This window comes from Sinocyclocheilus rhinocerous, unplaced genomic scaffold (genome assembly GCF_001515625.1).
Source record: "Sinocyclocheilus rhinocerous isolate Xijiao unplaced genomic scaffold, SAMN03320098_v1.1 scaffold2911, whole genome shotgun sequence".
Lineage (NCBI taxonomy): Eukaryota > Metazoa > Chordata > Actinopteri > Cypriniformes > Cyprinidae > Sinocyclocheilus > Sinocyclocheilus rhinocerous.
Window position 1 is genome coordinate 357,945 of NW_015644341.1, and position 17,664 is coordinate 375,608.

General features: G+C 38.1%; 2 protein-coding genes across 2 annotated transcripts in view; one reads left to right on the forward strand and one right to left on the reverse strand.

Moving 5' to 3' along the window:
• Positions 1–827: 827 nt before the first annotated feature.
• Positions 828–10,206, reverse strand: LOC107758147 (poly [ADP-ribose] polymerase 12-like). The gene is made up of 12 exons (XM_016575819.1): positions 9,879–10,206; positions 7,843–7,978; positions 7,401–7,770; positions 6,106–6,156; positions 5,898–6,024; positions 4,180–4,345; positions 3,987–4,107; positions 3,014–3,110; positions 2,860–2,935; positions 2,647–2,777; positions 2,420–2,571; positions 828–1,795 (listed from the first exon to the last, which is right to left on the reverse strand). Exons 1-12 carry the CDS (start codon positions 10,148–10,150, stop codon positions 1,464–1,466), a joined length of 2,031 nt encoding a protein of 676 aa, XP_016431305.1. The 5' UTR covers positions 10,151–10,206; the 3' UTR covers positions 828–1,463.
• Positions 10,207–11,996: 1,790 nt separating this feature from the next.
• Positions 11,997–17,664, forward strand: part of LOC107758141 (transcription factor ETV6-like) — a gene marked incomplete at its 3' end in the record, with an annotated part of 17,650 nt that continues 11,982 nt past the window's right edge. Inside the window, exons 1-2 of the mRNA XM_016575810.1 lie at positions 11,997–12,374; positions 15,939–16,065. Coding sequence (XP_016431296.1) covers positions 12,216–12,374; positions 15,939–16,065 — 286 coding nt within the window. The remainder of the gene's footprint in view (positions 12,375–15,938; positions 16,066–17,664) is intronic.

The following is a 17,664-nucleotide window of genomic DNA, read 5'->3' on the forward strand; positions in this document are numbered from 1 at the left end:
TGATTCTCTGAACACTGACTCCAAATAAGCTAATGATTCTCTGAACACTGACTCCAAATAAGCTAATGATTCTCTGAACACTGACTCCAAATAAGCTAATGATTCTCTGAACACTGACTCCAAATAAGCTAATGATTCTCTGAACACTGACTCCAAATCAGCGAGTGATTCTTTGAACACTGACTCCAGTTCATATTGGCGAGTGATTCAATCTGAGAGAAAACGAAACTTACAGGAAGAAACATACGCCCGGTTTGATCACGCGATTAAACTTCCAATATTATTATACAAATGTGAACGTATTTTGTGCAGTATTTGAAATATGACCGAAATTATTCATGAGAAATTTACATTTTCAATTTAAACAGTAAGAACTATAAGCTGCTTCTAAAAACGTTGTGGGAACATTCTTGAAACGTTGAAATGTCCCGTTTTCTTGTCGTGATTAATGTTATTTAAAGGTTACAAAAACCTTTCTTACAACGTTCCTTTACTCCACCTTTATTTTCACCCAAAACATAACGTCATTTGAATGTTTATTTTTTATTTTCTAAAAATGTTCAAACAAATCATTGCACAAAATACTTGACACCAAGCATGAGAGTCCGTTCCTTTACTCCACCTTTATTTTCACCCAAAACATAACGTCATTTGAATGTTTATTTTCTAAAAATGTTCAAACAAATCATTGCACAAAATACTTGACACCAAGCATGAGAGTTTGGTTATTTAAATATGATAATATAATGAAATTTAGATCATAAGTACACCTAACCAAAAATAATCAGATTACTATAAATAGGCACACATAATTTTTATATTGCTGAGGGACACAGGTATTGCATGGTTTGGGAAACAAAAATAAATAGTGATATTTCAATCAGTCATTCACATCTATTAGGAAAAAGTAGCCTATATTTGAGGATTATGAGGAAAAGGTCAATATGAGGGGAAAAAAAAAACTTCATTTCCTTATTTATTGGAAAGTTTCCTTGTGACAAGTATCTCAAATATTGAGATTATTACAAAGATCCAAGTAAAGATCAAGACAAATTACATTCATTCATTCATTAAAATGCATGTTATAGCTCTAACAATTCATCCGTGTTTACGTTTCTTTTTACATTTTGACTATTTAATCAAATCTTCCAGTCATTTCCTCCGTGTAAGCCCCGCCCCTGCAAGCTCACGCTCATCTGCATACACTTTTAGAGCCACGCCCACATCTCAACATCCAATCAACTGATGCACAGAACCAAGCCCCGCCCAACATTTTGTTACATTTGGATGCATGTCACAATAAAGAAGAAAAGATCTGTCGCTGCTCCCGTTTCATCGTGACTTTAACCTCCTGAGAGTATAAGACACTTTTCTGTAACGTTTATTTTTTTTACTTTTGATTATCAGTATTAACTTCCTCTAAAGCACACAATGCGCTCGCATGATGCCTGATGATCATATAGTCAGGAAATTATGCACTCTGACGTTGAAGACTTCGGAGTAGTTGAGGAATAGGATTGTGAGGGAGAAGCACTTGAGGAGTCGCTGTACTCAATCAGATACTCGGGGTAGATCTGGTGCTTTTCAAACACTACAAATACGGACGGATCGAAGACATCGTTCACACAGCTGTCGTAGAAGACGGTGTCTCCTCCGTCTTTGGATGGAGGCCGGAGGTAGCTGGATTCACCTTTGGTGTAGCTGCCAACCAGAATGCGACACACGAACATGGAACGAGTGCCTAAATCTTTGGTGTAGCTGTGAGAGTATTTGGCATCCCTGGCAAAATAACTACCTGCAAAAAGAGACACATTTTGGGCTCTCAAAAAAATTAGGATGAGTTTGTTTCTTCTTCAGATTTGGAGAAATGTGTCACTGCATCAGTGTCTCAGCAATGGATGCTCTGCAGTGAATGGGTGCCGTCAGAATGAGAGTCCAAACAGCTGATAAAAACATCACAATAATCCACAAGTAATCCACAGCACTCCAGTCCATCAGTTAACATCTGGAGAAGACAAAAGCTGAAACTAATCCAGCATTAAGATGCGTTTAACTCAAATATGAGTTCATAATGAAGGACCGTGGGATCCTTAGATGCAGCCTGTGTGTGTTTGGCTTCAAGCGAGCAATCATACATTTGTGTTGTGTTTTACTTTCTTTCTTTTATATTCATTCATTTATAATAACCATTATAGTCATTGATATACCCATTTCATTGATTGATTCATTGATTAGTCATTTATATTATATTATAGTTGTTCTATCAGCTCTCGTTCTGACGGCACCCATTCACTTGCAGTGAGACACTGATGCAATGCTACATTTCTCCAAACCTGACGAAGAAACACACTCAACCAGCACATTCTCATTTCTGGTTGAACTATTTCTTAAACACTGTTTTATGTTATCTGAACGCCACCTTTTCCGTAGGCCGTGCCGTGAGTCCCACAGATCCTCCAGTCGAAGTTGTTGTGGCAGATGGCATCTAAATGCGTGCTGTCGGTGCCGTGGAAGAGCTGCTTCTCGGTCACGTCTCTGCCTCCGTTGTTCTTTTTCATGAAGTCCTTCTGCCTAAAAGTGGCGCAACCATCAGACGTGCTGTAATCGATCTGGACGTTCCAGTGAGTGCATGTCTTGTGGACTTACCACTGATAAACTTCCCATAATGCTTTGTTCTGGATCCTCTCGATCTTCAGGATTCGGAAGCCGACCATGGTGCGACTGAACAGTTCTTTGATTTTGATGTATTCGGCTGACGTGCTCTGCAGCGACACACTCTGTGTAAAACAGCACAGAACGATATAAACAGAGATCCGCGTAAAATCATGAAAGTCACCACCGATAAACGATTCCACTCACCTTGTATCCGGTCTCAGGAGTCAGGGCTTTATCCCAGTGCTCCGGCAGAGCCTTGAAATTATTGGGCGTCCTTTTACTAAAAACAGACATGAAGAGTTTTTTCCGTCGTACAGGTTTCAGAGAGTTCGAGAGAGAACGAGGAGTGTTTTCTTACGTTGTCTTGATTGTTCGAACATCAGCCGCTGACACAAATTTGGGACGACGTCTGACGATTTTTTTGGTTGTGTAGCGTTTGTTTGTCTGGATCATATCTGAAGAGCAAGATTAGTTCAGACGACAGTTAGAGAGCTGCGTGAAGATTCTTCAAGACTATTATAAGTATAATGTATGTGGGAGTGTGCGATATTGACAATATTTCACAAAGTTTGCTCTGTTTTTTTTTTTTTTGGTGCAGGTTTAGGTCTGTCATGGATAAGTAAATACGACACTACAGCAAGTTCCTGTGTTAATGAGTGATTCATTTAAACGATTCATTCAAAACGGCTGATTCATTCTGAGTCTTTATGAATGGATCATTGAATCACTGACTCAAATGATTTGTTCAAAAACAGATTCATTTAGGAGCGAAACACTGCAGTGTTGCTTTGAGACGCACACATGATCCACTCCAGCTTTGTTTGGAACTATTTTCGTTGGAAAACATACAATACTGTGTATAAAATGTAACTCACTAAATATTAATTTCTTGTTTATTGAACTGCTGTATAAAATCAATGTCCCATTCACAATTGCGCTCATGTGCTGATATTCAGGAAAACAACTCTTGCTTGTGTTAAATCACTTAAATGTATTATATCTTATAAATATAAAAAACAAATAAAACCTAAAATTTCTTTGGCTTTCATAACTTAAATTATCAGGGTGTTTTAACTGCATTCTAACAGGCTTGTGTGATGAAGCCTATTAGAATGCAGTTAAAATACCCTGAAATCAAGTTATGAAAGCAAAACATTTTGTAGGATTCAATGCTTTTGGGTTTTCAAGATGTGTTTTTGTTTGTTTTTTTACAAATTGAGCGACATACTCCATAATGTCAGCTCGTACATCATTAAAACAACAATTGCAATCCTATCATAGACGATATGTAATCGCACAACCCCTAAATGTATGATGTTTTTTTAGGTTACCCGTGAAGCTGAGCTCGTACGTCTGCGATTCGGCTGTGAACTCCACCACAGCGTTGTTATCGACCTGATACTTCTGCTCGAGTTCAGCGCTGGAAATGGAAGACAATCTATGACCCCCCACCTGATCAATAAAGAGAAAAACAGAACATCAAATGTTGAAAAGTATAGTTAAGTTTCGCAAGAAGTCACTTACCGCTGTAGCATACTGGATCCAGTTCCCATACTCGTCCTCCCAGTACCAGACCCACTCGGTGGTCAGGATGAAGGTGGGCTGGAGCACCGACGGTACCGTCGACAGACGCCGCACACTGTGAGAGCCTTGGGTCATCGTATCGAAATAAACCGGGTTCATTCCAGAGCTTTGATAGACAGAGAAACCGTCAGAACACTCCACTAACCATTCATGCACTGCCTGAACAGACAGTTTGATTAATATTAAGGTGAAATTAAAATAGTTATCAACCAAAAACATCACATTTACAAATGTGCAACTACACAACAACTTAGCAACTGCATAGCAACAGAACTAAAACCACTTCAAACACAACTGCACAGAAACACACTCAATAAACTCCAAACACCTTAGCAACTGCATAGCAATGCACTACATAACCTCCAAACACCTTAGCAACTGCATAGCAACGCACTAAATAACCTCCAAACACCTTAGCAACTGCAGAGCAACGCACTAAATAAACTTCAAACACCTTAGCAACCGAATAGCAACACACTAAATAAACTGCAAAAACCTTAGCAACCACATAGCAACGCCCTAAAACCACTCCTAACACCTTAGCAACTGCATAGCAACACACAAAAAACTCCAAACACCTTAGCAACCGCATAGCAACGCACTAACAATCCAAACACCTTAGCAACTGCATAGCAACGCACTAAATAAATTCAAACACCTTAGCAACCGAATAGCAACACACTAAATAAACTGCAAAAACCTTAGCAACCACATAGCAACGCCCTAAAACCACTCCTAACACCTTAGCAACTGCATAGCAACACACAAAAAAAAACTCCAAACACCTTAGCAACCGCATAGCAATGCACTAACAATCCAAACACCTTAGCAACTGCATAGCAACACACTAGAACCACCCCAAGCACCTTAGCAACCACATATCAACACTACAATCACTCCAAACACCTTAGCTACAGCATAACAACACACTAAAACCACTCCAAGCACCTTAGCAACCACATATCAACACTACAATCACTCCAAACACCTTAGCTACAGCATAACAACACACTAAAACCACTCCAAGCACCTTAGCAACCACATATCAACACTACAATCACTCCAAACACCTTAGCTACAGCATAACAACACACTAAAACCACTCCAAGCACCTTAGCAACCACATATCAACACTACAATCACTCCAAACACCTTAGCTACAGCATAACAACACACTAAAACCACTCCAAGCACCTTAGCAACCACATATCAACACTACAATCACTCCAAACACCTTAGCTACAGCATAACAACACACTAAAACCACTCCAAGCACCTTAGCAACCACATATCAACACTACAATCACTCCAAACACCTTAGCTACAGCATAACAACACACTAAAACCACTCCAAGCACCTTAGCAACCACATATCAACACTACAATCACTCCAAACACCTTAGCTACAGCATAACAACACACTAAAACCACTCCAAGCACCTTAGCAAAACTCCAAACACCTTAGCAACCGTAAAGCAACACACTAAAAAACACTCCAAACACCGTAGTAACTGCATAGCAACACAACTGAAAAAACACCTTGGCATCAGCATAGCAACACCCTGGCAACCACCTCCAGCGTCATAGCACTGTGCTGGGAGAGCAGCACTAATCGCGTGATTTCATTTCACATACTCCATGTGTTTTCTTTCACACACCTGTATGTTCTTGCAGCATCGCAATAATCTTTCTCGATGGCCTCGGTGTCAGGAAGAGCCTTCCATTCCGATCCTTCTTTAACTTCCCATTTATAGGGCAGATTGGAATGCTCCCTCCTACATGAGACTGGAAAAACAGGTGTTCAGCTGCGTTCAAACTAAACACAGCTCAGTGAATCACACGAGCACAGAGTAATGCTGTTCTTACCACCGTGCTTGCAGAATCCTTTGATGAAATACATGCAGATCTCCGTTTTCTCTAAGAGCAGAGACACACACACGTCTGTAAGCAGACTGAATTTTTCCTAAAATTGCATTCTCGTATTTAAAACATATGGAATCCCGTTTCTGCCACTGAATAAAATAAAAAAAGGTAATTGCAACTTTTTACCTCACAATATTTTTCTCAGAATTGCAAGATATAAACTCGCAATTTCGAGTTAGAAAGTGAGAATTGCGTGATATAAACTCGCATTTCTGAGAAAAAGTCCAAATTTGCATGATATGTCTTTTTTTCTCAGAACTGGACTTTATAACTCGCAATTGCGAGTTTATATCTTCTTACTTTTTTCTCTCAATAGCAAGTTTATATCATGCAATTCTGAGAAAAGAAGTCAGAATTAAGAAAACGATCGTAATCGTAAAAGCGAGTTTATTTCTCACAATTCTGAGAAAATGCAATTCCCAATTCTAACTTTATAACTCGCAAAGGCAAATTTATCTCACAATTCTGAGAAAAGAATTAAAATTAAAAGAATTCTGACTTTTTCTCGCAATTGCGAGTTTTATTATCCCCCAATTCTACTCGCAAATGTGAGAAGTCAGAATTGCAATGCATAAACTTGCATTCGCGAGAAAAGTCAGAAATGTGAGTTTATGTCGCAATTCTGACTTTTTTTGTTTATATCTCGCAGTTTTTAGAAAAGAAGTCAAAATTGCAAGAAAAACATCACAATTGCGAGAAAAAGTTCAGAAAAAGTCAGAATTGCAAGTTTATTTCTCACAATTCTGACTTTATAACTCACAATTGCGAGTTTATATCACGCATTCTGAGAAAACGCAATTCTGACTTTTTTTCTCGCAATTGCGAGTTTATATCCCCCAATTCTAACTCGCAATCGTGAGTCAAAATTGTGAGATATAAAATTGCTATTGTGAGAAGAAAGTCAAAATTGCACAAAAAAAGTCTGAATTTCGAGTTTATGTCGCAATTCTGACTTTTTTCTCACAATAGCAATTTATATCTCACAATTCTGAGAAAAGACGTCAGAATTGCGAGAAAAAATGTAAACACGCATTTGCGAGAAAAAGTCAGTCGCAAGTTTATTTCCCACTTTTCTGACTTTATAATTCACAATTCTAAGTTTACATCACACAATTCTGAGAAAACGTAACTCACAATCGTAAGAAAAAGTCAGAATTGTGAAATAAAAAGTCACAATTACCTTTTTTATTTTTATTCAGTGGTGGAAGCGGGCTGCTATAAAATCATGTATGCTTTACCTGTGTTGTTTTGTGGAGGCCTCTGAGCCTCTTGTCCTCTGCCTGCGTTAAAACCACTCGACGGTCTCCGGTTCTGTGCATTCGGGCCTCTTCTGGGGTTCGGTCCCGCAGCGTTTGGAGCAAAAGTTGCCTTGGAAAGATGCCTCAGGACTTCGATGTTGGAGTACAGATCCTTCATGATGGCCATGAGTTCGGTGGGGACGCCTCTGTCCTGCAGCGTCTTCAGCGGATGCGGCTCGTAGAAGTCATGAGCACGAGTGCAGTCGCAGGAGCCTCGCAGATATTTCTCGCAGATGTGGAGCCTCTTACAGTTCTCGGCGTCCGGACAGCGGCCGTATTCTCCCGTGCCATTATTATACGAATGACACACCTGAGAAACAAGCACCATTTTCAGGCTCAACACAAAACTCTATACTTAGAGCAAAACGTGTGAAATGCTCACCGCTGGCAGGAATGAGTAATCGCTCTGCATAAGCAGAATGCACAGCTCCTTTACGTCCAGTGTGTTCAGACCGTGAGCGGTCAGAACTAATGCATTCTGACCTGAGAGCAGATCGTGACTGAAGCGGCATCCTCGTCTGCAAGAGAAAACAGAGGTTTTATTTTAGTTACTTGTAAGCATTAGGATGAGTTTGCTTCTTCGTCAGATTTGGAGAAATGTGTCACTGCATCAGTGTCTCAGCAATGGATGCTCTGCAGTGAATGGGTGCCGTCAGAATGAGAGCTGATAAAAACATCACAATAATCCACAAGTAATCCACAGCACTCCAGTCCATCAGTTAACATCTGGAGAAGACAAAAGCTGAAACAAATCCAGCATTAAGACGTTTTTAACTCAAATACCATAGAGTCCATAATCCATAATAACGCTTCCTCCAGTGAGTCAGTGTTCTGGTGTGAATCAGGAGAGAAATCTGCACAGATCAAGCAGCGTTTAAACAGCTCTAAACACATATGTGGCTGGATTTTGATGCGAGAGACAACAGGAGATGCATTTATGGACTCTATGGTATTTGAGTTAAAAACGTCTTAATGCAGGATTTGTTTCAGCTTTTGTCTTCTCCAGATGTTAACTGATGGACTGGAGTGCTGTGGATTACTTGTGGATTATTGTGATGTTTTTATCAGCTCTCGTTCTGACGGCACCCATTCACTGCAGAGCATCCATTGCTGAGACACTGATGCAATGCTACATTTCTCCAAACCTGATGAAGAAACAAACTCATCCTAATCTTAGGTGGCCTGAGAGTGAACACATTTCCATTTTCAGGTGAACTGTTCCTTTAACACAAACATCCAGCCAAACCCACTGATGTATTTATAGTTCATTAATTGTAGCACTTAAAAATATCCTATGACGCATGTTTGAATGATCCAACAAGCTTTAGAGGTGAGGTGTATAACTATGATGTTTTGATTGTAGGCGTGGCGTGTTTAAAGATGGTGGTGATGCTTGAAGAATAATCAAATCATAATAACAGTGCATTCAAATATTGTAATGTTTTAATGTTTATTGTTTCTGTTTGAAACACATCTGATACAGTATGTACCTACATGACATCCTTGTATGAGGATAGTTGATTTTTAAATAAAAATATTACACACACATCCAAAATAAAAGTTTCTGTTGACATAATATATGTGTGTACTGTGTATATTTATTATGTATATATAAATACACACACATACAGTATATATTTTGAAAATATTTACATGTATATACATGTATAATTTATTTCACAGATAAATATATTTAATATATAAACATAAATAGTTCTTAAATAATATACATAAATATATACTTTTATTTTGGATGCGATTAACCGTTTGACAGCACTTTATATACATATATATATATATATACATGTATATATGTGTGTGTGTGTGTGTGTGTGTGTGTGTATAGTCTGAGCATATAGGTTTTTTTGTTTTATTTATCTACTAATTAATGGAATATTTTCAAACTTTAACGATAATAACATGATGTGTGCAGTAGAGGGTTAATACTGTTTATAGACTGAATAAATATTGAATCTATAGCCACAGATTTAGCAAACGTAATGGGACTCATAAATCATCTGAATGATTTATCATCTGATACAATGTGAACCATGATTCCTAACGCTTGACGATATTATAAAGAAGATAGTTCCGGTGCTTGATTCTGATTGGCTGAGCCGCGTTCGAAGCTGTTGTAAGTGACTCTACAAACATACACCTTTGTTTACGTTTGTCTGTTGCTCGGCAACCAGTTTAATGGAACCACAACTGTTTCTCAGGAACTACATTGTTTGGCGGAAGAATACTGTTTTTAATAATATCATTACACTTTATTTGCTCTGTTTTATTCTGTGAAACCGTACTACGTATATGTGAATAACCGTTTTATAAAAGGGGGCGTTGTTAGGCACCTACTTGCTTTAGTAATATGGTTTAAAAATAACCCATTTGATCTGCTTCGACGGTAAACGCACTCACCTTCCTCTGTCGAAGCGGCAGGAACCGAACAGAAACCACTTGCACAGATGCAGATTCGAGCAGCCCGGACAGTTCTGGACTCGACACAGACGGACTTTGGTTCTGGCGATCACTTTCTTCTGTCCGTTCGCGAACGCCACCGCAACCGATCCGCTGCTACCGACGAGCGAGTCCACGGCTTCATCGTACAGACCGAATATTGACGTTAAAGCATCGTAATTCATAGATCCGTTATGAGCGCAGATCTTCTTAACGATCGCCGCCTCCGTCATGTTGAAGTGAATCAGTTCTGGTGTTTATGGATGTAAACAGGTGTAAACAGAACCGAGTTTATGGATTGACTCGGAAATAAAAGTGAATCCTGAGGAGAGGAAAACGAAACTTAAACATAGAGGAGGAGGAGCTTAAAGTGAACGTCGCCGTTATCAGTCACGTGAGAGGTCGATAACTAAACTATAAAAACGACACCAGCTCCGCTTAAAGTCAAATGTCCAACTCAAATTTTACTCATAAATTTAAGAAATGTTTTTTTAACTAACTGCTCTTTTATTTAACTTTTTTAAATAAAAGAATCGAGAATAAAATAATTTGTGTGATGCCGCATTTACGCCACTAGATGTCACTGTAAGTCCAGCAATTCAATGTATGAATATAATGTGACAACATGCCCCACAGAGAAACGTTTTGTATCAATGACAAAATTAAAGAAGTTTCTTACAAAACATTATCCAGGATTTATTCAGTTACATGTTTTGTCACTGTGTCTACTCAATCATTATTTAATTATTATATTATTTAATTATAGTATTATTATAAAATCTAGAAATCTATATTAATCGAAAAATTAGATGTATGATTTGAGAGATTTGTGTATTTGATGTTTTTTTTTTATTTGCAGAATGATATTTTGAAAAGTAAAGGACAATATGTTATCAATTATTTATTTTTACTAGGCAAATACCATGTGTATAAAAATGGGCTATTTTCAAACACAATTTTTCATTTTATTAAGGACTTTTTATACATTATAAACCTAACGGAACTAACTAAAAAAACACTGAAATAGTCTTGTTCTTGTGGTATTAAATAAAAACGTGTTATGTGAACAGACCTACTGTATATTGGACTTTTTGCGTGCAACAAGTAAGAAAATTTAGCTTTTTTTTTTAGTAGTCTTAAAGTTAAGGTGTGTGTAAAAACTATAGGTTAAAACTGATAAATAATAAAAAATAATAATAATAATAAATAAATAAATAACGTGTGACAACTAGCCCCGGTCTGATCTGCAATAATAATGTATGTAATACCAGTATTATCCAGCAGGTGTCGCACGTTTATCTAAATACGAGCCGTTTATAATCTAATAAATTGCTAAAATGTTTAAAAATCTTGCATTCTCATTTGATTTCATTATGATTGATCGTCAAGTTAACTGGAATGGGGGAAAAAATAACAAATTAAAATATATATTATAAAATATATATAACTTAAAAGCAATTAGAACTTTGCAGCAGTTTGATATGTACAACATTTTTTGTAATTATGTATATGTGTACATTTATATGGAAAGGAAAGAAAAAAGAATACATATATACATATAAATGTTAGCCTCTTGTATGTACACTATTATAAGTTCTAGATAAAAATAAATAAAGTTGAAAAAAAAAAGAAAACGTTTGAGGAAAAAGTCAAACATTACAGTGTAAAGATGATGTAAATGTACTGTTAATAAGATCACGTGATCATATCATTGCGCTTCTGTACGTGTTTATATTATGGCTGGATTATTCAACGCTTATTGTATTCGATGCGATATTTTGAACACTCAGAATGATATTGTGAAAGCTTCCACTCGCTTCCCGTGCTGCTGAGCTGATCCCGGATCAGCGCGGCGGATTTGACGCGGCGCCGCAGAAGCGCTGCGATAAAGCGGCGCGTTGATCCGGTGTCCGTTCAAAAAGGCCGCTGTTCCGCGCCTGACGCACGCAAACGCCTATGGAAGGCCAAAAGGGCCAAAAACACGTGAATTTTAACGCGTTGTTGACGCGTTAAAATTCACGTGTGTTTGGCCCTTTTGGCGTTCCATAAACGCCCACCGCGCTGATTTCCTGCGTCGCGTTTCCCTTTAAGCGCCGCGCGCTGCCTGGAATTCACGTCACTTCGCCGCGAAGCGTCCCGATCAATGAGGTTCCGCGCTACGCGTTGCGTCGCGTTCCTGCGAGCGACGCTTCCAGGAAGGTGTTAACCATCGCGCTGCCGCAATGTAGCGCCTGCTCGCGCGTTTACAAACAAGAACACAGAGAAGTTGAAGTATTCCGCGCGGGGCGAGGCCAATGGATGCGAGAGCGCGTTAAAATCGCCTGCGCGTCGCGAGGGGAACATTATTATCCAGGCGCTTTATTTCGCGGAAGAACAAGGGAGAGGAAAGTGGAAACAGAAGAACTTCCTGAATTTCAGCGAGACATGTCCGAGTCCCCCTCGCAGGTCATTATTAAGGTAATCCTGCCTTTTCTTTCTCGTCTAGAATGATAACGCGGAAGGTGGGATGCGTCACATCATCTGTTGCTGCGATCGACGCGTTGAGTTGCTCGCTTGTGACTTGATTTGCGCGATGAACGCGACTCGCGGTGGCGTTTAAACGATGCATGCGTTCCCTGGAGCCATCGGTGGGAAAAGTTCAGAAGCGAGTTCGAGTTCGAGTTTGGCTGCGCGTGGAGGACTTTCACCACAATAACATTAGTTTGCATTGGTTATTTAGTAACAGGGAGCGAGCAGAACGCTGGGAACGCAGTTGTTATCAGCGCTGCTCTTTGACCGCACTGCTTATGGCATCTTAATAGAGAGCGATCACATCCTTCAGTGGCTTCTTGCACAGTTGCTCGTGCGTTTATTTGTGTTGTACGTGCAGTGAAGCGTCACACCTGGCCTACACTGGTCGCTCGTCCTGAAAGACCTATAGGCAGGCACTGAAATGCACGTTATAATTCATGAGTGTTTAATTTTTGTAATTGTTTGTACTTTGTAGCGTTTAATCAAACTGTAGACCAATAACTGGATCTTCCAGTGTCTGCTGATGTATGCAGGACTCCTCCAATCATTTAGTGCTCTTAAGCTCCGCCCCTGCATACATTTCAGTGCCACGCCCACATCTCAACATCCAATCAGCAACTGATGCACATAACCAAGTCCCGCCCCACAGATTTTCTTGTTCGATAACCCGTTACTATGTTTTTTTTTTCAATTATGTCTTAAGTAGATGTTATGTCATGCAAACAATAGGCTATATTTTCTCATAATAATGATATGTCACTAAAATGCTTTTTTTTTGCAAGTGCGAGATAATGTGTCGATAATATGTTTACTCATTTAAATGACATTTTCTCGTAATAGCGAGATTTATTTATTTTTTTTGTTAAAAACAATATACATTTTTCATAATAGCCAGGTAGTGTGTCGTTAAAACTATATATTTTCTCGTTAAAATGACATATTCTTGTAATAACGAGATGTTAAAAACTATGCTTTTTGTAATAATAAGATAATGTTTTTGTTAGAATGACATTTTCTCGAAATAACAAGAAGCCAATATACATTTTTCATAATAGCGAGGTAATTTGTCTTAAAACTATATATTTTCTCATTAAAATGGCATTTTCCCGTAATAACAAAAATGCTATGTTATTAAAAATGATGATTTGTTCGTAATAATAAGATAATGTGTTGTTAAAGTGTTGTTTTTGTTAAAATGACATTTTCTCATAATAACGAGAGGTCATGTTGTTAAAAACAATTTTTTTTTGTAATAGCGAGATTGTTGTTAAAATGAAGTATTTTCTCGTTAAAACAAATTTTTTTGTAATAAAAATATTTTTTGTAATTTTAGCAATATATGTTCTCGTAGTAACAAGATATGTCTCACTTGTAATCGCGAGATAATGCATCGTTAATGTAATATTTTGTCCTTAAAACATAATTTTCTTGTAATAATGAGATGTTAGGCGTACGTCGTTAAAAACAATGTTTTTTCATAATAAAGAGATGTGTCATAATTCTCGTAATTGCATTATAAGTTTTTCTGTTTCCGTTGATGTGCATCACGATATGGAAGATATATCGCCGCTTTCATTTAATCGCGACTTCAAAGCATCTGATTGATAGCGTCAGCCTGTCTTATTCATCGCTGCTCTTTCTGATGCGCCTTATACCTTATTTTATGCTTATAATAATAATGAGTGTTTTTAATGCAAACCTGATGTGTTTGGGATTTGCATGTTTTGCCCTGCATCTCCAGGTGTTCCCGCGACCGCCGAGAGCTTTCTGACAGTTGTAGAAACATCCACACTCGGGTGGAGCGGCTTTGTTCAATGCAGCCGCATGCAAATGAGCCGATTATCGCTTTTGATTTTGCATGCTTTCATTTGCACGGGGTGCTGGACATGATGATTTACCCTGGAAATTTCAGTTCTCTGTGCGAAATCTACCGTAGCCCTTATATGGACAGAGAAAATCATCAGGAAACTGAACAGGAAATCAGAAGGGAAATCACAGCAGCTGAAGAACACTCAAATGCCAAGCATGATCTCAGAGCGTCGTCAGCACTCGCATTAATCATATTCACACTATTGTGCAATACAGAAGTCGGCTGTTTTCTATGAGACTTAATATTCATTTGCCTCTATAGGTAAATAACTAGATAATCATACTAAACAATTAATATTCTTTAGCCTTTATGTAATTAACTAGATAATCATACTAAAATTATTATTCATTAGCCGCAATGGATAAACAACTACTAATTATTATTAATTTATATTCATTAGTCAGAACATATTATTAATTAATAAATTATTCATTAGTATCGATTAATATATTAATAGAGAAATCACAGCTCTAACTGTAAATAAGTAGATATTTATTAATATTGATTAATATTCATTAGTCACTATCGAAAAACAACAAGATATTCATTTGTGTCCATTAATATTAATTACCAGCAATAGGTAAATTGTGGGTAATGAGTATTATTATTGATTAATATTCATTAGTCCTTATAGGTAAATAACTACATTATTCATTCATTAGTGTTACTTAATATTCATTATTCACTATACTTGGACAACTAGATAATCATTTGTATTAATATTCATGAGCCACTATAGGTAAATTACTAGATATTTATTAGTATTAATTCACATTCATTAGCCGCTATAGTTAAATAACTAGAAGAATAACAATGTGCAGTAAGCGGTGAAACTATTTGTGCTGCAAACCAGTGCAATTATAATAAATTACAATAATATGATATAATATAATAATATCAGTTTGTTGAACTTCAAGCTGTGTTTGTCACTGGAAGTGAATGACACAGAACACTCGAGTTCCTACGTTAAAAACGAGGCGGATAATGTTTGTCAGATAGTGAGTTCAGGTGCTGATGCGTCTGCATGACCTCTGCATGACCTTTGACCTGTCTGCGGGGTCACCGAGCGTCAGTGAGCAGCTTCACGTGTCTCTCCGTGTTCATTCTGAGCAAAACAACTCTTTATTACTGTTTGCTCGTGCTAGTTGATCTGGTGTGTGAGTGAGTGTGTGGGAATGTGTGAGTGTGTGTGACAGTGTGAGAGCGTGTGTTTGTGTGTGTGTGTGTGTAGGAGATTGTGAGTGTGTGTATGTGTGTGTAAGTGTATGTATGTGTGTGTGTGTGAGAGAGAGTGTGAGAGAGAGTGTGTGTGTGTGTGTGAGAGTGTGAGAGCGTGTGTGTGTGTGTGTGTATGTGTGTGTGTGTGTGTGTGAGAGTGTGTGAGAGAGTGTGTGTGTGTGTGTGTGTGTGTGAGAGTGTGTGTGTGTGTGTGTGTGTGTGTGTGTGTGTGTGTGTGTGTGTGTGTGTGTGTGTGTGTGAAAGTGTAAGAATGCAGGGATAAGTTTAGGGTTAGGGTTGGGTTAGGGTTGGGTTAGGGGATAGAAAATATCATTTGCTCAGTATAAAAACAATAGAAGTCGGAAACATATGGAAAGTCCCCACAATTCACAGAAACAAACGTGTGTGTGTGTGTTCAGCAGGAGAGGAGTGTTTTCAGTCCGTCCGCGAGCCCGTTGCCAAATTCCACTTCCTCTCCCTGCCATGTCCCGCCCTCTTCAGCTAACGCCAGGATAGAAGAGGAACCAACCAGACTGCCTGCACACCTGCGTGAGTGACACACACACACACACACCTCCGACGTGCTCTATACAACAACCTGAGACACACGCTCACACACTCACACTCACACACACACACACACACTCAGAGGTAAGAGAGTTTCAGCGCTCTGTACATCCATAAATCCATCAGAGATTTACCAACATTACTACATCTCCAGCACTTTATGCAAACCAAAAATAAAAAACAAGCCCATTTCATAACTGCATAAAGAATGACTGACATGAAGCTGCAGAAGTGCGAGAACAGAAACTCAACTGTTAGCTTGCATCAGTCTTGAAACATGGGTTTTTAAATCGTGAATACTTTGTTCAAATCAAGAATTGATTTAAAACATATATATATATAATGAACTTGGATCGCAAGGATTGAGTAGACAGGAAGTGGAAATCAAACCAATAGCTGGGTTTATAAGTAACTTGGATGGAGTGCAGCAGTCGTTGGCTTCCGTCTGTAACGAGGACACGCATGTCAAACAGACGGGTTAAATATTGATCAGATCCTGATCCGAGCGGGATGCGTCCAGACCTGCCTCACATTCACAGCACTAACCGCTAACCGCTACAGCTACACAACACACACACACAACAGCACTGAGAGACTCGTCTGGAGAAAACACCACCACATACAAGATACAAGAGCGGATGGTTCTGCTTGTTTTTAGGGCTGCACAACTTGTCCAAACTTTTGTGATTATAAACACACTGGCTTGTAGCTCAAATAAGTGCACACCTATAGTGACAAATGAAAATGACCAAACACACACACACACACACACATATATACACATTCAAACCAAGACTTATTCAGACAGCTTCAACATTTCTCACATTATATCACAGTTTATTCACTATAGTTTATAAAATGGTAATAAAATATGACTCAGAGTTGAACTGTGTCAGAACAAACTCATCTTGATCATGATAGAAAGGTATGTAATGAATTCAGCTGATAAATATAAGAACACAATTAGATAATACCAATCTAGCTCAACCGGTTACCAAGCAATGCTTCATTTAGTTTAGTCTGTGGTGTAAAAGATCACATTAGCAATTAAAGAAAAAACAGTTGAGCAAAACAAAAATGACCAAACACACACACACACACACATATATACACATTCAAACCAAGACTTATTCAGACAGCTTCAACATTTCTCACATTATATCACAGTTTATTCACTATAGTTTATAAAATGGTAATAAAATATGACTCAGAGTTGAACTGTGTCAGAACAAACTCATCTTGATCATGATAGAAAGGTATGTAATGAATTCAGCTGATAAATATAAGAACACAATTAGATAATACCAATCTAGCTCAACCGGTTACCAAGCAGTGCTTCATTTAGTTCAGTCTGTGGTGTAAAAAGATCACATTAGCAATTAAAGAAAAAACAGTTGAGCAAAACATGCTCAGCTCAAAGTGTCAATCATTTTTGCTCCCAAATTGTACTGTTAGACGAGTTTTTGGGTTTAATATGTTACAGTTCACTTTATTTTGTGAAATAAAGAGCGTGTTTGTTTATTTATTTTATTTCTCTATCTATCTATCTATCTATCTATCTATCTATCTATCTATCTATCT

Coding starts and splice junctions, on each gene's coding strand:
- LOC107758147 (XM_016575819.1), bottom strand. CDS start 10,150: ATGACGGAGGCGGCGATCGTTAAGAAGATCTGCGCTCATAACGGATCT. Junction 6,025..6,105: donor AGGATTCTGCAAGCACGGTG/GTAAGAACAGCA, acceptor CTGTTTTTCCAG/TCTCATGTAGGAGGGAGCAT. Junction 2,572..2,646: donor TTATGGGAAGTTTATCAGTG/GTAAGTCCACAA, acceptor CGCCACTTTTAG/GCAGAAGGACTTCATGAAAA.